This window comes from Anguilla anguilla, chromosome 13 (assembly GCF_013347855.1).
Source record: "Anguilla anguilla isolate fAngAng1 chromosome 13, fAngAng1.pri, whole genome shotgun sequence".
Classification (NCBI taxonomy): domain Eukaryota; kingdom Metazoa; phylum Chordata; class Actinopteri; order Anguilliformes; family Anguillidae; genus Anguilla; species Anguilla anguilla.
Window position 1 is genome coordinate 23,611,535 of NC_049213.1, and position 25,360 is coordinate 23,636,894.

Sequence of the window (25,360 nt, forward strand, 5' to 3'; positions counted from 1 at the left end):
TTTTATTTTGCAAAGTTTCTTCATACAAACATGACAATTCAGTCAACCGTCACATTATCTGGAGGAGTAAATCAACATTTTTCAGGGAAATTGCAGAAGAGTAGTAGCACAAATGCTACCTATCAGATTTGGAACTCTCAACAAGAAATATTTTATTTTTGTTTACCAAAACATGCCAAATCATTGAGCAGCTGAACTATGGTGAGCAGACAAAAATCTTTATCTTCAATTTATGTTAGTCTTTTATCAGGCAGTCTTAGAGAGCCTTATCAGATACGGCATCACAGCTTGGTTTGGTAACCTTTTCGTGCAACTGAAGTCCAAACTGGTCCGATTGATGCAGACTGCATAGAAGATTATAGGGGAAAGACAGCATCCATTCTTGCAGTCTACTTACGAACAGGCTACCCTGAGGCAAGCCAATAGGATAGTTACTGACCCATCCAAAGTTCTACATGCTGAGTATCAGCTACTGCCCTCTGGGAGGAGGTTCCGAGTCCCTTGTTGCAGATTCAGTAGATTTCAAAATTAATTTATCCCTGTGTCAATAAAACTTTTAAATAGCAGCAGATAAGAAAAGGACGAGGCCAGGATGGATACTGTAGCATCTTTGTTCTTATTAAAGGGATTTGTACAGATCTTTGCTTTTATTGATGTGTTTGTTTTTCTGTTTATCTATAGGTGCTTTTAGGAAACTTGCTGTATGTTTTTATTCACTAACATCTTTGTATGTTTTTTGTATGTGGAATGTTTGTCTTTTACGGCTGCAGCATGGGTGAAAGCCCAAGCCAAATTTTCCACTTTGTGGGACAATAAAGTTAATCTTGAATCTTTATGGATAACATGAAATAAAATTATTAAACACTTGCAAAAATATGAGTTCCTTTTAATGTTTTGGTAAATAGTGGAAATTTCAGTCATTTGCAGATCCCACATGTGACCCATAGTGCAGTGCAGGCTCCTATCAATTCAGGATCCCCAGAAAGCCATTAACTCCAAATATCCAAATATATTCAGTTCCGTCTATCTCAATCACACTGAGTGGGGGAATCGGGTAGAACACACCCACAGGTAAAACAGCATTGCCCATTTATAGAGTGCTTGTGTGTCTATAGAATCAGCTCTATGTTTTTATTTATGAGAGAAAAAGGTAAAGGCATGGTGGTCATCCTTAGCAACATCTCAAATAAGGGACTCAGGGAAGGTTTCGGAAAATAGATCATGGGTTGACCACATGGCATGTAGCAGTAGGGATCCACTCATCAGACCATGAATTGGACACTAATTACCCAACCATACTGATTTTTATCACTAGAGGCCTAGTTCTGACACTCTCTGACCACCTTTCACTCTGATGGATGCTACCATGGGCAAGCAACATGAAATATCCAGTACAATTAAGAATAATTAAATGACACTGCAGTCCCCAATGTCAACTGATGTTGATTTATTAACTTGAAAATCCTTCATTATGATTAGTTTTGTGGGGAAGTTCCTCAAATTACCATTAATTGCAAGAGTAATATCAATCACTGTTCACCCATCTTATCTTCATTACAGTACATGGGCACAACATTTGATGAAAATAAAATACTGAACTTCAACCATCTCTCATTGTGTACTGGGTTAATTGCAAAAGTATTCACGTGGGATCTTGTTGTTGTTTTAGAAGGGGCAATTTTTCAATGATGAAGGAAAATATCCTAGCAAGCCTTCCTCAGTTCATATTTGTATTACAAAGCAATAATTTTACAAATTTTAATAAACATTTTGGAAACAAATGTGGACTAATCAACAAAACTAATTAAAAGCACATCAACTTCATAGAACAATGATTTTACAGGATTTGAGGAGACGGTATAGCATACTGTGCTAGATGGAAACAGACTGGAGTGCCTTAGAGAAGACCCTATGCACATATTTCCTATTGAATTATTCTGGCTAAATTCATCCTCAGACAGTGCTACAGTATATGGCACAATGTGTATTCCCTGCAGCGGCCTCCAGACTTTTTTTGTTTCTTTCAAGTTGCTGATATCTATCAGCCAGTGGGCTGCAGTACACCTCCTTCACCATCCCTCTTTCATCTCTCAGATCTGTCTACGTTTTGCTATGTTTGCTTAACACCATCTACAGCATGCAACCTGACAAACTGCTGATGCATCAGATTTAACAACATCTAGGTCATTTCAGGGAGGCAGCACAGTGCAAATCTTTGAGTATTTGAAAATGTGCAAATATCATTGCAGACTGTGTGCCTACATTAAATCAATTTAGCAGGAATTCTTCAAGATATTTGACAGAGCCTTTTTTGTGCTGAAATATGCCTTCTCACTGTTATGTAAACACTGTCAAAACATACATATTTTAGTAAAAACAGCACATATTCAAAATCAGTTTGGGCATTTCTGTTCTTTTACTATACTGGAGACTGCGTAAATAAATTGCAATCATAATGTTACATTATACAACATCAAAATGGAAGTGATTTATCCTTGCTTTGCCTTTGTAATCTGGAGACAAATGAGTCTATGGCACAGTTATGAATAAAATATGTAGATTGTTTGTAATTAGCATATTAATGACTCATTGCCATGTTAATCAGTTTATTCATGAGGAAAAATAAAAGGATGTCAGAAAAAAGGCACAGACATGGATGTCAAAGCCTTTAAGATATGCCCTCAGCATTACAACACCAAATCCAAAAACACACAGGTAATTAACATTACTGATGTCACAATGAAAAAAAAAAGAAATGCACTTCAATATACAGTGCCTACTGCATATATACCATATTTTGATACAAGTGTTCACAGCATGTTTTAATCAGGAAAGGGATAGTGACAGGTGACTATGTCAGTATCTTGCATGCAGAAGATGGCAACAGACATGTTTACCAGACCTTTTCCAATACAGCACACTGCATTACGTCAACAGCTAGACCCAGTGTGATTCAGTCTTCATCAGCATGTGACACTGCTGACACAGACAGCCATTTTGAGTCTCCTCAAGTAACAGGCATCCCACACCACAGATCGGTTCAACATGCCAGGAGCTGTTTATTGAAACATGGACTCATATTATTTCAATTACTGTCATGTTTGCAAGGAAATAGACTGATTATTTTATTATTTTGTATGGACTGCAGAAAGCTGTGTAATTTGTCTTCTGCAAAAAATCTGTAAAATGAATGCCCAGTGATCATTTTAGAAGTTAAAAAATTTTGACCAAGAAGTCCGACTATTTGAAATCTTCTGATTTGAGGTGCATTAGAAGAAGAGAAGACAGATTAAGATACAACGTCTTACCACATTAGTGTTAACATGTGATTTACTCATGCTGCCTCCAACACTTTACCAGGAATGATTGGACAATGGATCCTTGAGCCATTTGTACCTTTCATGAGACGTTAGCCTGGCCTTTAATTTTTGGCTAAGTGCAAGTGTTACATTTTGTCTGCTATGTCACTTCAAGAACCACCCAAATAAATTCACAAAACTGTGTCTGTGGAGAACACTTCTACCTCTTCTGTGCATTTGTAAGTCAAAATGAAAGACAAATGTTGAATGAATCCATGCCATTGTGATTGATTACACCATGAGATTGATCACACCAAATGACCAAGATGACCTAATTTGATTGAAAGGATGCATACACACATTTTCATAAAAAGTACCATACTTATCAATTTTAACATAAACAAAACTGAGCTAAAATATTTATGACACCGCTAGTCCTTGGTTTCTCAATGTAGAATTTACAGCACTTTTTATACATGGTCCCCCCATTTCAGGGCACCATAACATTTTAAACAAATGGCTTCACAGGTGTTTCTGGTTAGTCAGGTGGGTTCAATTGTGTCCTTAGTGCAGCTATACAAGAGCTTTCAGTATCTAGTCTAGATTCTAGGCATTTGTCCACATGAGGACTAGAGTTGTACAAATGAAACTCAAAGAAGCCATTATGAAATAAGAAAAAGCAGTCAGAGACATAGGTCAGAAAGTAACTGTTTGGAACATTAATAAGAAAGAGAAAACTGGTGATCTCAGAAATCACAAAGAGCCTGGTAAGAAAGACCTGGTAAGGAAGACCTCTACAGTTATTTTGGAGCCTGATAATGTAAGGAGTTTGATGAAACAGACGTAACTGAGGCTAGCAACTATTTCTGTCAAACAATATACAAACAAATCCACAGTTCACAATTTGATTAAATGAAGCCTATTGTGTGCATAAAAATACAATACTGTTAAAATGCTAGACCTTAATATTATTCTACAGCAACACTTATGGAAAATATGAAAGATACATGGCCCTATTTTGGTGACAATGCAAGTGAAAACATACCTTGGCACAAGTGGAGTAGCTAGTTTTGTCTCCTGCAAACAGAATATTTTTCACCTGATTGCTTCAACACAGGTTGGGTATCATAATAGGGGGGTGTGTCACAGAAACATTCGGCATGGTAAAAGTTTGGTGTTGAATAATGTGTTCGTGCATGAAACTAACTTAAACTTCTCATTTTTAAATGAAACACCTTTGCTTTTATTAATAATTAACATTAGGGGCTCTATTTTACAGAATCAATGTTGCATGGCAAATAGGCACAGCGCATGGGTGCACTGGGCATGGATACTAAATGTTGGTATTTTTTTACTTATACCAAATTGAACTGAGTGATTTCCTTGTAAAGTGTAAGCCGTTGAGGAGGGCAGTTGCCACTTGGATACAATGCAGGCAACTTTCTCCATGATTATTATTCATGACCCAGATATTAATTTTATTTTTAGGCTACCTAACGTTATACCCTCCAGACAAAACAATAATATGGCTTGTTGTTATCGGTCTCTTTGATATTAAGCACTACCAGATGATGCTATTTTAGCCTGGGCTGAGATAACTAATGCACTTAATGCACGTAACTTGCATATACAGTACTGGCACAAATTATGAAAACACTGTGCAGTTTAGTTATTTTACTTCTTTCTGTGCCCTTTCTTCTATTATTTCGCTGAGCAATTATCAGCTGAAAAATGTATTCAAAACAGTTACCTTCTTGACCATGAGTGGCAATGACATTCTGCAATCATCAGTAATTAAATATATTAAAGTAATAAAGTATACAAAAAAACGTAAGATACCTTAGACTGCTCAATTATGTTGGTATGAACTAATACATAAAGGAAGGTGCAATGTTACTTGTTTAACACAGATGCAGACAAAAATAAGGAAATAATTATAATTTGTGTTAAACAAGTACCAATCATTACACCTTCCTTTATGTATCAGTTTATACAAACATAATGAGCAGTCTAATACATCTTACTTTTGGAAATGTTGTAATGAGCTTGGACATTTCCTTGTGATATGTAATAAATGTTGATAATAAATGTAATTTGTAATAAATGTAATATGTCAAAAAGATAAACTTATATCTTTAGCACTATCTCTGCAGTAAAGTTAACCCTGCTCAGCTCTTATCTGTGTAGCCCCACCCACCCTGCCTGTTCTGCGTCAATATGCAACATGATTGACAGGCAGGCAGGACAGAGAGCTGCCCTAATTGGTTGTAAAGATCCAGCCGCGGTGAATTTTAGAGTGGCTGATTTCAGAGCATGGGGTAGTCAGAGAGACCAAATTTTTTTCTTAGACCTTTTAACTTACTGATATCTGTCAGGATGTGAAGGAAATTTAACCAAATATGAATAAAAGTGTTCTACAACAAACTTACATAAGCAAATACATTTACATAAACATACACATTGCACTTGGATCAGTTTGGAACCCACTTAAAAAGCTTTCATTAATTAAAAACTTTTAAATAATAAAGAACAAAACATTTAGCATAGACTTCCTTATAAAACAAAACACGGCTGGTCCATTTAAATGGTTGTTAATGTACTGTTCACGTCTGATTTCATTCTGAAGTGTCATTATGATAATGCCTCTGTAGAAAAAACAAGCATGAAATCGTCCAGACCCACGGCGCAATTTGGCGAACTATATTTTTTGGTTGATTTTACGCGCTCATATATGGCAGTTGGTTCTCTCAGAATTCTGACTGATAGCCAGGTCAATATTTTCACTGGAGACTTTATACATCCCGCCTTATAACTTCAAAGTCCCAGGTCATTTGTGAATGGTTTAAATGGATTTTGAAAGGAGACACTTCATGCTACAATCATGATAACGGCAGTGACTGTGCTGTGAAGTTTAGGTAGCAAACAACAAAACTGAATCCTTTTGACGTAATTTAAATAGGAACTATACGTTTAGATCGCCTAGTTTCACTCACTGTGGCCAAGCGGAATCGATAACATTTCAGAAAATATATAACTTGAAAAGATGAAATTTCATCTACTGGGACTTTTGCCGTTTATTGAGGGTGTGACAGAAAATTTTGGTGCTGCTGACTAGAATCGAATGTTTTTCATATTTACCGTTCGATGGAGCAAGTACCATTCACAGTACATTTTTATGGGTTAGTCCTGTCAGATTCTGCTAGCTACTTTACATTAACCTTGTACGGCGATCAATAAAGGCTAACAGCACAGTACCACTTACTTCTTGTCACTTCTACCACGACTGTAATGAACAAAAGAAGGCTACAAACTACTTTTTCTATGAGAAATGTGTTGTCAAGCTCACGCGCATACACTGCTGGCGACATTCTAAAGCTCTGTTTTGCCCTCCATACTATATAGCTAGCTAGCTATGGCATGTCCTCACCTCTGTAATGTAATTTGTTGTCCTCCGTGTGTCCATACATCTGTATCGGTGGTTGTAGCTGTGTGTCCTTAGATCCTACTCATGCGTGCAGGACAGCATCCGTACGCGCTAACTAGGTTAACTAAAGTAGGCGATCCGTACAGTAGGCGAAACGCTAACATGTTAGGGTTAGCTAAAGTAACATTAGGCGATAAAGCTGTGCTTAAAAATCTCATGCCATACCACCTGCACATGCGTCCTACTAAATGAAGCGCCACCTGCGCATGCGTCCCACGAAACCTCCCTCAAAGGTCGTCCGTGAGTGAGTGAATGAGTGACCACAATTTGCCATGCATAGCCCATGACACCAGTTTCTGCAGAACCGTGGGAAAAACACTATACAAATACATTTTACAGTAACCGAAACAAAAAACAGACATAGATATTTGCTAAACTGAAATCTATTTAAATCAAAATTTCCATCAATTATTATGACAGCAGGAAAGCAAAACACCTCCACCTCCATACTTCACAGAAAGCAAAAAGATTAAACTTTATATCACAAAACATACCACAGTCGAGCATGAGTTTTCTTTAGCCTAGCCATACAGACTATAGTTCCAAGCGTGAGCAGCATGCAGTTTGTAATCTGAATCACTGTACTCTGTGTTCTGTCTTCTAAGGAGGCTTTTCTGAATCCCATGTCCATGTAGTTAGTGAACTGACACTAGCCTGGACTGAAATCAACAGTAACTAGATAAATGAATTCATGTGTTTTTTTCCTTTAAAAAACCAGTGCATTAGCTCATTCTGGTGATTGCTGAACTCAAGAGCAAGAGAAGGAAAAACTAACATCTGTATTGATTTCCAAGTCAAAGTTACAAATGTCCTTCTAATTAAATTCATTTTACAGACCCTGAATACTCCAAATTTTCCAATTGTTTCAACTGCATTTAGAGTTCATTCAAAAAATGTTTTTGTTTTTTGTTTTTCTTCCCCCCAAGAAGTTACAACCGAGAACATCCTCATAAATTATTTATGTTGAATGTAACAGTAGAAACTAGATTGTCAATAAAAATCTAGGTTTTTATAAGTATCACCCATCTTGAGAAGACTAGTGACTTATTTCCATGTCATTTTCAAACGATTCTCTGACTCTGCCTCTGCCACTCAAGAATATTTACTCGCTGAGGCAAATGTGAAATATTCTCTAGTCACTATCCTGCAAGAATTCAAAATTTATGAAATCTTCAAATATTCTTTTTGCACAGACCTACACATACAGTACTACAAACCTATGATATCATAAAGTTATTAGGTTACATTGGAATTAACCTAACCATTACTTTACTGTGGCAATGTGTAAATGGAATTCACCAGATGTGTAGCTATGACATTATGTCATATGACACTGTATTTGCACCAACCAAACCAGAACCTCACTGTGATTTGGTTAACATGTAATACTGATAGCTAGCTAAAATCATAATGAGGTCCACTCAATATTGAAGCTTTTGTCCATGCCATTCTGCCATTGTGAGACTGGTAAGAAGTAAGTTGATATCACATATAAGGTTTTAATTTGCTACCTTTAGTCAAACTTGCAAACTAGAACATTGGTATTTTAAGAATAAAATGTACTTTAAAAAGGTTTTTGTATACTATGTATAAAGAACCAGCAGTTGTATTTTACACGTATAACAACGCAATACATACTGCACGTCGAGGTAGTGCTTGAGGTTGCGACATACACAGACTAAGACCTCATTTGTGTATATCCCCCCTCCCCCTAACCCCCTGGCCCAATTAAAGTAGAACTGGCCCTCGCCACTGTATATTACAACAGTTCTGTGGGCTAATTAATCATATGTTTGAGATAGGAGTTTGGCTTTTTAAAATGCTTTTTTTGTTGTTTTTTTATCACTGAAACTATTTTGGTTTTGTGAGAAGAGGCACCTGTTTGTTTTGCCTTTGCTTTCTGTTTTCCTCCACTGAAGGGATCCCGCGGACCTTTGTCTGTCACCTGGCAACAGACACACCAGCCTGTCTCCAGCTCCATAGAAAAGCGGAAACTCAGTATTGAGCTCCTTCTGGAGGGCTGTCGGCTGCCTACCTGACCGCCCTACAAATGAACATAAATAGTTCTGACACACGAAGCTCTGTTTTCTGTGGACTAGAAAGAAGAAAGAGCAGTTTTGTACTGCCTTGGCACCTTTACTGCTCTGCATCTCCAATCACCCTTGGAGTATACTGTATATGGACATGAAATCAACAACGCAGAACAATGTCCAGTTTAAAAGAAATAAGTCTGGAGCTTTTCGCACAATGCTGCACATAACACTACTACTCCCAGTGACCTACATGCGAGGAAGTGGTTTAGATACGAGGGAACACACAACAGCAAGAAGCGAGGCATTCTGGGAAGCAGTGGTAGCTGGCTCAGGTTTGAGTCCAGACCAAAAAATGCACACACTATACTTATAGTATTATATGCATTGTTTTATGAATTGCATATAGATCCAGGCACTAGTTTCAACGACGTGACTTTCTTGCAGGCCTGCCATTAATAAGAAAAATGATCTCTTTGATAAATGCCTTAATAGTTTAGTCTACTGTATTAGTAAGGACTTTCTTTGTGGCACGATCAATATAGACTTTGTCTTGTAATTTTGTATTCTGTGGTTACGAATTATGAAAAACTAAATAGTAAAATGCTTGGACATCAAAACCAAAGAATACAAATCTGGACCAGCATAAACATAATAATAATCATCAATGATTTTGTTTTACACAGTACTCTGAATGTTTACCCATATTTGTGCTGAATTCTGTCTCGTCTAGCAGACAGTTTTCTGGACATTGAAAGACCATTGATAAGTGAGAAGGGTACTGTGGTATTGCTATAGCACCTTAAGCAATCATTAGCTGGCACGCTTGTTCAGTTAAGTAATCAAGTGTGCCACAACCTACCGCCAAACGCTTGAGTTCTCACTACAGGTCCGTGAACGTGTGGCATGTGTGATACCCCATCCCCAGAGGCAAAATAAACCAGATGGGACTTTAAATGCTAAATTTCATTTTCTATCATTTAGTAGGTTAGTTCACCCCTCATTGGCTCACCATCTGCCAGTATTTAAGCCTGTCTTCAATGGATCCCTGCTATGAAAACTTTTACTTTATCATCCCCTTGGCCTGTTACCCACAAACACTGAAAATCTAATTACTACACCCTGTGATGTGGTGGAATGGAGAGAGAGAGAGAGAGAGAGAGAGAGAGAGAGAGAGAGAGAGAGAGAGAGAGAGAGAGAGAGCATATCTAATCATATTTCATAAGGTTTATGGCGATAGTTTAACGATTTATCGCATACTTTGGTGAGTGCCCATCTAAGTTAAGAAGACGAAAGGAAACATTACAGTAATAAAAATGCCATGCTCTTGTTAGTTGGGCGAAAGTTTTTATAATCTGAAATGCGCGCAATCTAGTTCATTTATTAACGTATCCTATGCCACAATTATGAATATTTACCTCTTATATATGAAACCTTTGTAAATTCGGGTTTGTCAAGGAAACAGAAATTGAAGAATGCTTTTGTGTCAGTGTCGCGGTATAATTGACTACCACGAGGCTAATAATCGTGATTCGTATTTACATTTTGGAGATGTTCTGACTCTGATACAGGACATTGGAAAATAAAATTCGAACATTCCGGCGAATTTTGGCTGCTCATCTTTAGCACCTCCGTTAATTTTCTTTCACATCAAACCCCAATATACATACCCGTCCAGTGTAATCCCTTGGTGAGAGACTATTAATTTATCTCAATATGGGAGTTAAAGTCTGCATTAACTCTGTTCATTTAAGTTCTTTCACAAGGGCATTTTATTTCTGGAGACAGCAAGCATAAGAAGATTATAAGAGCAGTTTTCAATTTATCTCACACCCCCAGACTCCACTTATTGACGGGTTTCCTTATCACATTTTGCCAGAAACCGAGGTGGGGGGGGGGGGGGGGGGGAGTGGCATTGTCATTGTCATCATCGTCAGAATCTGGCAGTTTGGAATTGTTGATTTTTAATGCAGCATATTACAGTTTGGGTTTTCATACCAAAATACATTTTCTGCTATTTGTTTTTTCGTTTGTTTCGTCGCCCTCGGTTTTTAGAAACTGAATTGATGGGGGTGGGGTGGTGGAGGAGAAGGGGTAAAATGGTAAGAGGGGGAGTGGAGGAGTGGAGTGCTTTTTTTTCTTTTTTTTTTGTAGCAACGGGGGGTAGGGTGGCCGAGAAAATGATAGATGTATACCGGTTACCAAATTTTCAGTTCTCTGCAGCATTGGAAAATGCAAAAAATAAGGAGTAACAAGGAAAAAACAACAGATGAATATGAAAACCGCTAAAGAGGCTACTGTAAATATCCTTCCCAAAGCTTCGCGAGACCCAGCTGCCAGAACAGACTGCACGACAGTGATACATTTTGGAGTATAATAGCAAGGTATTTTCTCAACCCCCCCCCCCCCCCCCCCCCCCCCCGTGTGTCTGTACGACCTCGTTATACTCTATACAAAAGAAATTGATTCCCGCGAATTTCAGATCTTCAAATATTATGTTTAAATCCACTGCACTGAAGTCGAGGGAGCTTCGTATTTACTTTCCTCAAAGAAGGAGGGGGTTGGGGTTAGTGGGGTAACTTTATAATCTTCGAACAGTCAGGCTTAATATAATGTTAAGTCATATTACATAACGTATCATCTGACTGTGAGTAGCCACTATCAATCGCAGAAAAAAGAATCCCAAATAGGTAAAAAAAAAAAAAAAAAAAAAAAACACACACAAACCATATAACAGCCTTGAGACAAGAAGACACTCCAGTCTCAAACCCGCTGCGATCTCAGTGGTGGAAATGTTGTACACGGGGAGGGTCGACATTCAGATGACATTGACGCTATGTAGATGAGAGCGGGGATTTGTGCTACATGTAACGTCTCTGGTTGTTGACGTTAGACGGTGGCACAAGGCAAAGCTGCTCCTTTCTCGTGTTGTTTCCCCCCTCCTTCAGCACCACACTCTTCTGGACAGCACCACGCAACAAGGCATTTGCCTGCCTTTCCCCCAGGATAGCAGTTTTGTTCTATTTTTTAATGGAAATAACTTTCTTTTGTTCGTTCCGGTAAAATTGCAAGTGCGTAACTTCAAGAGGAATCTACAGATGCTTCCATCTGCACATTCTGGCAGGCATAACAGTTTTGGTGAGTAGAACCTTTTTGATAGACTACTAACTGTGAAAGTAAGAATATTTTACAGCACCGATAACCGCAGATCCTGCTTGGGAAATAGTATAGTTACCGTAGTCGTAGTAACTGTCGAGTGCACTGCGCAACGAGGGCAGTAATTAGACATGGATTTCTATATGGAATAGATTGTTGGATTGGGTAAATCTAGGTTCCAAAATGAAATATGGAATACTTTTCGGTATTCGTGTATGCATTCGCTTCAACTACGCATTTTTTTCATTCGTTTAATGTGACAAGATACATTTGTGCAACAAAAAAGAATAGAACACCCAGACGCGTAAAGCTTCGCGCTCACGGCATCCTTTTGTTTTCGAGATTGCGTTTCAGTGCTTGCACTGAATGTTGTCAGTTCACGTATATATCAAAATCTGTGAAAAGATGACCTTAAATGATATTCATAGCCACCAGTCGCTGGGCATGTTTAAATAAATGCAACAATTAAAGCAACCCCGTACAGAACCGCACCGTACCCAATGTATCCAAGCTGGCACCGTGTGCGTCATGCGATTCTGAACACAGACTTTAAAGTTTGCTGATACATAACTCATTTTAATTGGATATAGACAGAACGTGAGACGTGTTTAATTAAAGTGGGTATTCAGAAAATATACCCATTAAACGGATTTATGCAATTTCGATGAACTTTATCAGTAAATCAGCGCAGCACACATAATTAATGGGCTAGCAGAGTACATTTTGTATTTATTTCTAACGAAAATGCCTGTTCTCGATAACATATATTTGAAGTGGTATTATGTATTAAATCAACAAGACGCTCACGCTTTAGAAAACTTGCAAATATATGTGTAGTTTGATTAACTGCAGTCAAATACCAATGAAAAATAAATAAATCCTTAATCCGGTTGCTATAAGAAACATAATTTCAAGTTTTATTTTAAGTTACCTTTCCTAAGAGAAAAACTCGGCCACAGCACGCCTACATACGAAATCATTTTATTAAATGAACGGATGACCGATTGTCGAATGATTAAAGAACTTCGTAAAAACATGTTTTAGATGCTAAAAGTGAACCCCTTGGACAATTTAATAAGGTTAAATGTGTGTAATTTGGCGATGTTTAAATTTGGCGTTGCTTGAATTGTTCTATTTTTTAAATTTATTTATTTATTTTTTTATCGGACCAATTAGGTCTTGATAAATTACTCTGGTTTTTTGTTTCAGGTTAACATCATTCCTAACCGGAAAATTATATCCGCTCCCACCATTTTTACCCCAACAATTTGGTCCCAAGCTTGGGTAAAGAACCGCGAAACTGCTGTCTACGTGGACTGGTGCTGAAATCTCCCGTCCGCCTGCCAGGACCTCTGCGAAACCCAGAGACATGGCGACAAATGGTACAAAAGCTTCGGATGGACACGTTTTGACAGAAGTGAACGAAGCCCCTACTACCAACGACAAACCCAAAACCTTGGTTGTGAAAGTCCAGAAGAAAAAAAAGGAAATTCCGGACAGAGAAACGTGGGGCGGAAAATTTGACTTTCTTCTGTCATGTGTTGGGTACGCAATTGGACTGGGAAATGTGTGGAGATTTCCTTACCTTTGTGGGAAAAATGGTGGAGGTAAAGACGAATCGTTGGCTTTTTCCATTACTTTAAGCAAAAGGAGTTTCGAAAGTCGTAACTCGTCTCTTCAGTCCGTAAAATTGTACATGAGCAGAATTTAAATTTGTCTCAATGGCAGAAGTGTGTCCTAGGGTTTTTTCCTTCGAATTTGCGTGCGAATGTGCGCACGCAGAAATGGTGAATTTAAAGTTTAGTTCTTTAATTCCAAATGTTGTTTATCGCTGGATTACTCATAATGTAGATGTTACTTGTGTGAAAATGATTTTTTTCTTCAATATTGCATCTTTTTTCACCTCTTAATTTCTGTCCAGGGGCGTTCTTGATTCCCTATTTTTTGACCCTCATATTTGCGGGAGTTCCCTTGTTTCTGCTCGAATGTTCCCTCGGTCAATACACATCGATTGGTGGTCTTGGAGTCTGGAAACTCGCTCCTATGTTCAAAGGTATTTCATCCAAGCTATTTTGGCTTCAGCATATCATCACCGTCAGCTTTGAGGGTCTATTTCATGTCCCTTACTTAATCGCATTAGTTCATATTAATGCTGGCTATGTCTAGGACAAGTGGGTATCTTCTTTGTAAAGGTTTTAACAGATAAGTCAGACCTGTACACGGTAAAGTCTTATTAGTTACTAAAAAGAAAATGATTGTTTTTTTTTCCTGTAATCGTTTATACGTTTTATAATTTATTATATTCTGAATAGTTGTCGTTTTGCTTTACTGTGACACCAATTAATACCTTTGACTATATTTCCTTATACTTACATACAATAATTTTCATACCTTAGGGGTTGGCCTGGCTGCTGCAGTTCTTTCTTTCTGGCTTAACATCTACTACATTGTAATAATTTCTTGGGCCATCTATTACCTGTACAACTCCTTTACCACAGTGAGTATGACATTTCACATGCTTTTTTTAGAACGATATGTGGGCTACCATATATATCAAACAGGGTAAAGAAAATGGTACTTTAAAAAAGCAAAAATGTATCACTGCACAGCAAAAATGCACAACACTGCACAAGAAGTATTGGATGGTACAATCATCATCACCTCTGTTTTGCAGGATCTTCCATGGAAAACATGTAACAATCCTTGGAATACAGATAGATGCTATACAAACTACAGCATTGTAAATACCACCAATCTCACCAGCGCAGTTGTGGAATTCTGGGAGTAAGATGTTGAATTTTTTTTTTTCCTGTGTTAAAAAAAATTATACCACACATTTGAAGATGATGACCGTGCCTTCAAATTATGTATACATAAAATGCGTATGCAATGCGTAATTGCACAAGTTAATTTTGAATTACAAAAATGTAATTCTTGTTCATTCAATCTCATAGACGCAACATGCACCAGATGACTGATGGTCTGGAAAAGCCAGGCCAGATCCGATTGCCACTAGCAATAACATTGGCTATTGCATGGGTCCTGGTCTACTTTTGTATCTGGAAAGGTGTTAGTTGGACCGGAAAGGTAAGTTTTAAGGAGAAATGTAATACCAAATGAGGGTTAACACAAGTCTAGATGTTATATATAAAAAGTGTTGCAGTTACCAAAAAAGCCGTTTTTAATTAATGGTCTATTACAAGCAATAATGATAATACAAGTTACTGTTATATGATCATGATTACACTCACAGCACAAACAAATATTTAAAAAAGATTTTTGAGTATCAGCAATGTCGTGATGTGTAATTATCTAGTATTGGAATTAACCTTTGAAATCTCTTATTTAACTATATCGCTCACCATTATTTGATACAAAAAAATGCAAAACTAGAAAAAATTTCTGGCCTATTTGTATTTAGTGGGATACTGTATCCAATTGTCCTTTTTGCATTTTAATGTTGTCTAGAGAGCTGTGCAGTGACTGGCAGTGACATGGCCCTGTTCCAAATCAATTCAGCAATTTCACTCCTCTGATTAAATTCCATTCTTGGAAATAGCCTATCAATTCTAATTTGGTATTAAAACATATACAAGGACAGTGCTGAAGTGACAGTTTAACAGCAAGTTAAGCCAATGAACACATTTTCTTTCTGTGGTATAAATGCTCAATTTTGATGCGTTTTATTTTTTAGGTTGTTTACTTCTCAGCCACGTACCCCTATTTTATGCTTTTTATTTTGTTCATACGTGGAGTAACCCTTCCTGGAGCCATAGACGGAATACTGTTTTACATCACTCCTGAATTCAGCAAACTTAAGGAATCAGAGGTATATTTTACATGAACCTTCACAATTCCTTAAAAGACATATGCTTTTTTTCTTATTTTTTTAAACTTAATCACTGGCCATCTTCTCTTTATCAGGTCTGGCTGGATGCAGCGACTCAGATCTTCTTCTCATACGGTTTGGGTCTTGGGTCATTGATTGCACTTGGGAGCTACAACACTTTCAATAACAATGTTTACAGGTATGTAAGGGTTAAATTATTAAGACAGCTGTCTGTTGCTTTTTTTTTTTTGCTGAAGTCTGTTTTTCATGAGATTAGGGCACTAAGGCAACCAGAACCAGTCACAGCAATAGGTGGCAACAAGGCCTGTTATGTGTTGCAGTTCTCTCCCTCTCCATCTCTCTTCCATTGGCTCATTAGTATAAAATATAGATATATGGGTCAATATAAATGCTAAATTCCAAAGGTGAGAGTAAATGCTAGTCGTTGGCCACACATTATTTTCACTGCAGTAGAATACAATATGGATTACTTATCCCTTTTCGAGAACTTAGCAAGGAAACAGATAAAAATAACAAATCAATATTGGTTTTAACAAAAGCCATTCTTGCTGTGCTCTTTCCACAGAGACTCCATCATTGTGTGCTGCATCAATTCCTTCACCAGCATGTTCGCTGGGTTCGTCATTTTCTCCATTGTCGGTTTCATGGCCCATGTAACAAAGAGGGCCATCGCTGATGTGGCAGCCTCAGGTAATTTTGTCATCTGTCTGATTGCAACTGCTGTAATTTACCACAGCACAAAACTGAATATGAACTGAACAGAAATGTGGTAACTCATTCCCTGAACCTAACAATGAATTTTAAAAAAAAGAAAACAATGAGATACAAATTTAACGCTTAGTATTCCTCCTGTTCAGGTCCAGGATTGGCTTTCTTGGCCTACCCTGAGGCTGTGACGCAGTTGCCCATATCTCCACTCTGGGCAATTCTCTTCTTCTCCATGTTACTTATGCTTGGAATTGACAGTCAGGTAAAACACAACCTACCAAACTTCACATGCCATGCCTCTTCTTTATTTGATCTGGCTCTATGTGACATACCGGGCACATTATGCTCTGCTGTTTGTAACTCAAAATATCTAAATTATCATGTGCACCTAGAAAAATGAATAATAATAATCATCATCATCATGATCAAAGCAATAAGTGGCCATTTATGACTGTCACCGCACCTGAATTTTATTTTAACTGATACATTTGATGGCATATTGTGAAGAGTCTTTCGATGGAAAGAATGACTGTAGAAACTTTATGAATGTATCCCCATTCTCCCACTTAATTTAGGCTTGCCTATCATTTAACAGCTACCCTTGTTCATTTGATCTCATAAGATCATAAATATGACAAATATACAAACACATAACAAGATCACAAGCTACAATTTATGAAATGTGATACTGTATTTCAGGCCCTGAACCATGAAGCCTCTGATTGTCCCTCTACAGCGTTGTCTTTCTAATGTCCCTGCATTCTGGCTTACAGTTCTGCACCGTGGAAGGGTTCATCACTGCTTTAGTGGATGAGTTTCCCCAGCTGCTAAGGGGAAGAAGAGAGATCTTCATCGCCGGCGTCTGTCTGGTGTCATACATAATTGGTCTGTCCAACATCACACAGGTATATAGCTTATTTTTCTTGTTTTGTTTTTGCTAACCTCAATATTAGTGTACTGCATAGTATTTGCATTATGTGCTGAATGCAGCAAAAACAGCCTGGATTCAATCAACATTTGTATTTAACCTTTACTTACAAATAAATGCTGAGTTATGTGTTTTTCCCACAATGTGAACATTATGTTTTACATTAATGCTGGGGATTGCAAGATCTCCAGCATTAATGATTTCCAAATTGCGTAGATGAAGAAAAAAGAAAATCAATCTCACCCATTTATTTGAGAGTTAAAGACAAACTGAATCCAGGGGGATAATTGATGCCGCTTGTATATCCTCCCATCATGCCCTGGGATCTATGATGCGGCAGCAGAGCTTACTGAACAAATGTCAAAAGAGATGCCTCAAACTGTATCAAGTACATCGCTCTGCTAATCTATGTGTCTGATGTGCCCTGATATGCATCACTGGCTGCAGTGCACAGCCACTCCCCAGTAAGGCTGGCAGCTGGCATTATTACTACCCCTACAATTAACTATATACAGTATATGCACCCGTTAAAATGGCAGTCAAATGTCTTTTAGGGTCACTGACTGCATGCTTTCCTAATGCATCAGCGTCCTTTATTCAAGCATATTTATTACTCTCTCTGAAGAGGGACAGGGATGGCACATTTAAGCATTTTTGCTTTTTTAATCTGCAATGGAAGTGCTCAGAAGATTTGGTTAATGCAGTCACTGCTGCCGCCGTGAACACTGAGCACGGCCCACTCAGGCCACAGGCTTTCACCAAATCGATGTCCCGTGGAAAATGACTTCTGATATTTAGCATATCATCGGAGAGGCCATAGTGGAAGATAGCATGAAGCGCCACCAGCTGTGCATTATGGGACCACGGAGAATCGAGCGGACGCAAAGCTGCTCCCAGGCTCTTCCTTTGAGAATATCACAGGGAACGGTGGCACCATTTCCGGCATGCTTCACAATTTGTGTGCAGTGCGTGGCACCGTTTACGTTCCTAGCAGATGCCCCCCTTTTCAGGATGGTTTACGATTCATACAGTTTGACATCGATGGGATTCCATATCCCATTTACAGAGCAGGATTGCTACTGTATCAATTCAGGTTAAGTACTCTGTGCCCACCCATGACCCCTCCACTAATACACTTTAACTGTGTTTGACCCATCTTGATAATATAATCTGATGTCTGTCTTGTCCCCAGGGAGGGATCTACGTGTTCAAACTCTTTGACTACTACTCAGCCAGTGGAATGTGCTTGCTTTTCCTTGTGTTCTTCGAGTGCGTCTCCATATCGTGGTTCTACGGTATGCAACGCTGCTAATGGATCCTCAATCATTATCTGCATAATCCATAGAACAGTTATTATCCACTCCTAGAGATTAAATCAGAAAAAAATGAACACATTATCATTACAAATGCATCAAATGTCCATGGTGATGTCAACGCATATTTATGAACTGTATGTTATGGAAGCCAATACTAGGATGATTGTAATTTCTATGTAGTTTGGAGATGCGGATCACAGACTGCTTTTAAATGTGCAGGGATGATAATAATAATAATAATAATAATAATAATAATAATAATAATAATAATAATAATAATCACTCTTATTATTTTATATACAGCATATTCTAAAATGGAACCAAATCTTAAGTGAACCCTTGACTTGTATCCATGCAAACAAATTCCAGGGTTCTATACAGTGCAAATCTATTCTGGGGGAATATGTCCAGTATGTTACTGTACTCTCCTGTTATGTATACAGGCCAAATATACTGAAATATATAAAATGTTAAATTATAAATATAAATATGAATTGCTGAATAACATTTCTAGTAATTTAAGCAAGGATTACTTGTGGAAAAACAGATGCTTGATATACATTCTTCATTTTCAAAGGGAAGTCAGCTAATGCCTGTAACACTATGCTTATCAATAGTAAAATAAAGAGAACCAGGTGTTTTTACATTCGTAATGAAGGAACTTTTTTCTGGCAGGTGTTAACAAGTTCTATGACAATATCCAGGAGATGATTGGATACAAGCCCTGCCTGTGGTGGAAACTGTGTTGGGTTTTCTTCACTCCTCTAATTGTGGCTGTGAGTACTGTATATTCTTCCCCCCCCCCCCCCTCTCTCTCCCTCCCTCTCTCACACTCACTGACTCCTTTCACTGTGTTTACGTGTTTTACTTGCTTCCACATTGACTTCACATGTCACATCTGGGAGTTCAATGCACTGATTAAAGCAGAAGTCAAGCACATGACTTAGCCTTTTTTGATACATTTAGAGAGTTAGAATTATAAGGTTCCCTGTAATGCAGTTCAAGTTGTTTTCTTAAGTAGTCATTCTGTTCGTATAACAATATTGCCTATAAATTGCAAACAAAGAAAAATCTGTCACACATTTAACAAAAATAGTTAAAATCTGCTTACTGGCTCACCAGCTGTATCTCTTGAAGATGTTCATCCAAGAGATACATGTTGTTAGCACCAAAGGATTTACAAAATATTTAAAAAAAAATCTAAATCTGTAATATTGGTGATATATGCAGACAGTGACCAGCCAGCAAGCAATTTCACAACAACAAAAATGAAAAATTTTGAAAAATCAGAAACATTATACCTACATACATTTTCATATATTCTCACAGCTGGGTTGAGGTGAATTCGATTTCCAATTCCGTCAATACACAAAATAAATTTGAAAAGATGCAGATTTTGAAAAATCCTCATAGAAGATTAAAGGCTCTTTAACTCATTAAATTTCAATTGACTTTGTGAATTTACAAAATTGAAAATGGAACTGACCCCAACCCTGGCCCACAACCCTGAACAGCTGGGCGCAGTTAATAGTTAAGCTGCCTTTGGAGAGTTTGATTTAAAAAGCCATGGGCTACATCCCAGACGAGTGTTCTGAAGGCAGTCAAGTTCCCAGTGATGATCTAGTGTAATTCAGGTCAGTACAGCATGGTAACTGGGTCAATACACACTTACTGTCAGAATGGGACTGTTAGTTTGGCAAAGGAAGTTTCCTTTTTGATGGTGTGAAGGCCCCAGTAAATAACAATAATTTATTACGCTGTTTATAATGTTCATGAGTGCGTATGCGTGAGCATGTGTTTGTGTCTGTATTTCATTCGCTGTCAGAAGACTGTATATACAATGCTTTCCTATCCCAACACCATTTCTGTGTGGTAACACAAAGCTTTCTTTGCCTTAGGGTGTGTTCCTGTTCAGTGCAGTTCAAATGGTTCCCCTAACCTTGAACAACTATGTGTTCCCAAAATGGGGGCAGGGAGTGGGCTGGTGCATGGCCTTGTCCTCTATGATCCTCATTCCCGGATACATGGTTTACATGTTCCTCACACTAAAGGGCTCCTACAAAGAGGTAAAACCTCCACTCCCAAAACTCTCCATTGGAAATATGGTCATGTTAAAAGCACTAAGCACAGTCATATTATTTCCTATTACCTGTGAGTAAGGCATGGCATTGCAAGTTGATTAGAGAGACTGGGATAGTTCAGTAGCCTTGTGTTTGTTGATGTTTTCTTTAAATGACCATTTCTCACGAAGTCTGTGGTCATTAGAGGATAAATCTGAGAAAAGCCACGTGCTGAATGCTCTGTACTTTGCCAGCGTAGTTAATGTCTGACAGAGTTTCAGACCGCAATCTGTCTCCAAATATTGAAATCTATGTAGGATGATAACAGGAATGGACAGAAATTGAACCCCTGCACTTTGTGTCTGTTTCTCTAGCGTCTTCGGATAATGATTCAGCCTACAGCAATTGTCAAAACCCAGGAGAATGGACCAGAGCAGCAGACTGAGAATCCCAACCCTGCCAACGAGGAGGCTTATATCTAAACCCTGTTCCATAGGCCAACTTTCATGCAGAAATTGTAATCACGGTTGAACATGACCAAGGACTTCCATGTCTAATATATAATCACCTACCTCCAGGGGCAAAATGTGACCAACCTGATTACAATTGTTTGAGTTTTATTTTTCATTTGAAAAAAAGAAAAAGAAAAAAAAAAGACAAACTACCCAGCAATGTCCTAGTGATAGTTTGTATTTCATATGCAAAATGTTAGTCTTTCTAAAATGTTGAATTATAACCACAGAACCACTGTAATTTGAAATATAATTTGAATTTGGAGGCCCAACGTGATTCAACACTACTGTGCTAACTTTTCAAATATTTACATGTAATTAAACTATTAAAAATATTATTGTGAAAATAATAGAATAGATTAAGTTTGATTGTATTCTAAAGAAATACAGAAAGATGAAGTTCATGTATTAAAGCAAGCTAATGCAATGTAAAAATTGCAAAATGGAATTGAATAATTTTAAGCAATGATCATTACGGGAATGTGCAACAGGCAAGGCCAAATTTCATTGTGATGTTTTGTAGCCAGACTAGCACACTATTCCAACTGCAGTTTGCATCGCAAACAATTTGTTGTTTTTTCCATTCATTCCTGGGTGACCAAGCACAAGGCCAGTGTGAATTTGAAATTATAGGACCCTTTGGGGTGATAATGTACCTGTCACAAAACCAGATTAACATCGAGAGAGACTGTTACAATTTCATGTTTGTTTTCTAAAAAAGAAAAAAAACTTTGTATGTAATTGAATTTTTTTTTAAAGAATTTTTTTAGTAGGTTTTCTACGTAAAAGTTAGTGAGAAGGACCAAAATCATACTTATATGAAAGCATTTAGCTATGCTGTGCGGCATTCCAGACCTGACCAGATTAATTCTAGCGGCTCACCGTGTCACTGCGAAGCACAGGGTACAAAGTCTTATCACAAAAGCAACATTCGAGCAGTGACAATCCACAATATAAATATATAAATACAGTATAATCCTGCTTATTTCATTAGAGTGCCACTCCTCAGGAACAATGGTGGAAGTGACCAAAATTTCTCCAGAAACTAACAGAGTTGAGAGCTGTGAAGGCCTTCAGCCAGTAACCAATCAAATTAGTCTAAGCCATAGTCCCGTCTGTATGACTGTGCAGGTGTCCAATACTTCAGCTTATGCTAGAAATACCTTAGATGAACCAGCAAACTTTGTGAACAATGACAGGCCAATTATACTAAGACTATATTTTGATTTTTAATTTTTATAGAAAGCAGATTAATAATGGAGTTGTTTGGCAATAAATATAGATATATAGATAAATATATATGTAGGCCTATATGAGAGAGTTAACTGTTTTTTTTCCCTGTTTATTTACTTCACCAGTTAAAAGCACAAAGCTTTAATTCCACAAACTATTGCCATTGTATTTAAATAAGGAAAATGTTAGTTTGCTTCTATGGCAGCTACAAGTGACAGGGATCTGGTTACAGTAGTCATTTTTCTCTGCAAAGATATATAACTAAAATGTGCAATGAATAAGCGTTCCGTGAATTTTGTATAAAGTTACCATACTGCAGTTTTCTCTCTTAAACGATGTTGTAAAACTGTACTGTGTAAAACATGTAACTGTGAATGTCCGTATGACCTTTGAAGTTTATGTCTAAATGTTGAAAAAAATCTTATATTATTTGCTGTTTTCTGCAATAATATGTTGATCTCAGAAACTTAAGCACATATCTTTCTGAAATGTAAAAAATTAATAATACTAATAATAATAATAGATACTATGTCTAGTTACAAAATATTGTTTTGTATATTTCTAACTGTTTCATGGGCCTAATGTACAATATTCTATGTAAAAAATATAATAAATGTCTCTAGATGGTGTTATATGAAAAAAGCATGATTGCCATATATGTTATCTGAAAAAATAAATAAAGAATTATAGATTATGCTGCTTACTGTTTGTTGGGATAGCATGAAACTTCTTTATCCTGTTTTAAGGTGAATTGCGTTAGTATAACCAAATCAGCGGTCTTGTTCTCATGAACATATCATGCTGCATTTCTTTAAAATATTACGGGCACTAAAAATATCAGAGCAAGGCAGGTTATTTTAATCTATAATTTTTTTTTTTTAATTTGAAAAAATAAATACAATGGTATATAATGTGATATGTAACACAAACTGTTTCAAGTTACAATTAATTAAATGGTAAACTGAGCAATAGAACCACAGAATATGACATATGCCATCTGATTTTGTCTTTTTTTAAGTTAAAATCTTCATGAGTATAATGGTTTCACTGCTGTAAAACAGACTTTGTCTTAACTCCAATCATTCCTTCATACAGTCACTCCTTCATACAGTGTCACGTTTTGAAGATATTAAATATGCCAAATCGACAAAAAGTGCACCTCATGCTGTTTTGAAAATGTCCTGATTACTACTCAAGCTAAGAGAATAAGTAGTGCAATACAAGAAGAAAGAATTGCCTTTCTTGTAACAGTAAAAAATGTGCAGTATTTGTAAGGAGTTATATTTGTAATATTTATATTTTAGCAATAAAAACTTAGTTTTGCATGTCAATGTGGTTTGTTCATTATTAGTAGGTCCATCCCAAATTACTGCTACCACTTCTCTAATAATGCAGCAAGATAGTACATTCCATTTCTATATATATTATGGAAGGGAAATGGGGTAGAATTTGATAAGAAGTACCTAAAACTGAGTCTGAGTTCTGAAAAAAGGTCTTGTGGACAGCTGATACCAAGATTCACTTGTATTAGAGTGATGGCAAGAGCAAAGTGTGGAGGTTAAAAGGAACTACCCAAGATCATCTGTGAAACATGGTGGTGGGGGTGCTATGATCTGGGCATGTATGGCTACCACAGATACTGGCTCACTTTTCTTCATTGGTGATGTAACTGCTGATAGCAACAGCAGAATGAATTCTGAAGTGTACAGAAGCATCCGCTCAAGTTGAAGCAAATGCCTTCATTGAACAACGCTTCATCCTATAGCAAGACAGTGTTTGAAAACATACTGCTAAAACAACAAAGGAGTTTTTCAAAGCCAAAAACAGGAGAATTCTTAACTGGCCAAGTCATTCATCCAATCTGAATCCAATGGAATATGTGTTCATATGCTGAAGAATAAATGTAAGGCAACTAACCCCAGAAACAAGCAGGAGCTAAATATGGCTGCAGTACAGGCCTGGCAGAGGATCACCAGAAGAGATACTCAGCACCGGGTGATGTCTATGGGTCACAGACTTGAAGCAGTCCCTGCATGCAAAGGATATGCAAAAAAGTACTAAACATGAATACTTTCATTTACATAACATTAAAGGTCCAGGAAAGTGAAATCTAATACAATCTGCATTCATAAACAACTCAAAAATATTTTTAAATGATTCATCAAAAAAAGAAAGAAAAAAAAAACGTTAAAAAGCCTGTGCCGAGATTGGTCTGCTTTCCCTTGGTTGCGCGGCAGAATTTCAGTCGGCAGGATTAGCTGGGTACAAATGTGCATCACTAAAACACTAAGCCCGGTGAAATCCTTTCTACTTGTAATATGTAAATGATGCTCTTGCCGCATTTGTGCAGGCAGGCTTCCCCATTGTTCCTCCTCTGGATGCAGAAGAAATTGGTTTCATTTCTGGAGACCCATGGGCACTGCAATATTGCAATAACCCCAACAATATTTGTAGCGCCCATCATCGCAAGAAGGACTTCACCAACTATCTACAAAAACAATCTAGCTCCGTGTAGTGCCGTCCCTCCCTTCACCTCCCTCCCAACTGTTGCTGCTAGCAACACTCCACATTATTGAAGAACAGATGCATGATGGATCGGTTAAGTAGGCCTAACATTAGCTAGTGATAATGAGCTTTGAAGCTTAAATATGTGGAATGTAATGTCCAAAGTTTGGGACTGCTGTCGAGTGTAATGTTAGTGCACAGTAGTTCAGTGTTATAACATTATTGCACACTGAATGTTTAGGTTTAACCATACAATAATAAAGCCTAGCCTATGTAGCT

At 37.5% G+C, this 25,360-nt stretch overlaps 1 protein-coding gene and 1 long non-coding RNA gene across 2 annotated transcripts in view; one reads left to right on the forward strand and one right to left on the reverse strand.

Moving 5' to 3' along the window:
* Positions 1 to 2,431: 2,431 nt before the first annotated feature.
* The window catches only part of LOC118211206, a 36,455-nt gene continuing 13,526 nt past the window's right edge, over positions 2,432 to 25,360 (reverse strand). Inside the window, exon 3 of the long non-coding RNA XR_004761971.1 lies at positions 2,432 to 3,055. This is a non-coding gene — a long non-coding RNA (uncharacterized LOC118211206). The remainder of the gene's footprint in view (positions 3,056 to 25,360) is intronic.
* Positions 11,541 to 23,275, forward strand: slc6a1b (solute carrier family 6 member 1b). The gene is made up of 15 exons (XM_035388191.1): positions 11,541 to 11,951; positions 13,179 to 13,576; positions 13,891 to 14,022; positions 14,366 to 14,466; positions 14,644 to 14,753; positions 14,924 to 15,056; positions 15,664 to 15,798; positions 15,894 to 15,997; positions 16,385 to 16,509; positions 16,677 to 16,789; positions 17,301 to 17,432; positions 18,648 to 18,750; positions 19,447 to 19,547; positions 20,670 to 20,837; positions 21,206 to 23,275. Exons 2-15 carry the CDS (start codon positions 13,339 to 13,341, stop codon positions 21,311 to 21,313), a joined length of 1,803 nt encoding a protein of 600 aa, XP_035244082.1. The 5' UTR covers positions 11,541 to 11,951; positions 13,179 to 13,338; the 3' UTR covers positions 21,314 to 23,275.

What these genes read in the sequence shown, in the direction of transcription:
- slc6a1b (XM_035388191.1), top strand. Translation starts at nt 13,339, where the DNA reads ATGGCGACAAATGGTACAAAAGCTTCGGATGGACACGTTTTGACAGAA. An exon ending in TGTACAACTCCTTTACCACA is followed by an intron (nt 14,467 to 14,643) that starts GTGAGTATGACA and finishes TCTGTTTTGCAG; the next exon opens with GATCTTCCATGGAAAACATG. An exon ending in TAAAGGGCTCCTACAAAGAG is followed by an intron (nt 20,838 to 21,205) that starts GTAAAACCTCCA and finishes CTGTTTCTCTAG; the next exon opens with CGTCTTCGGATAATGATTCA.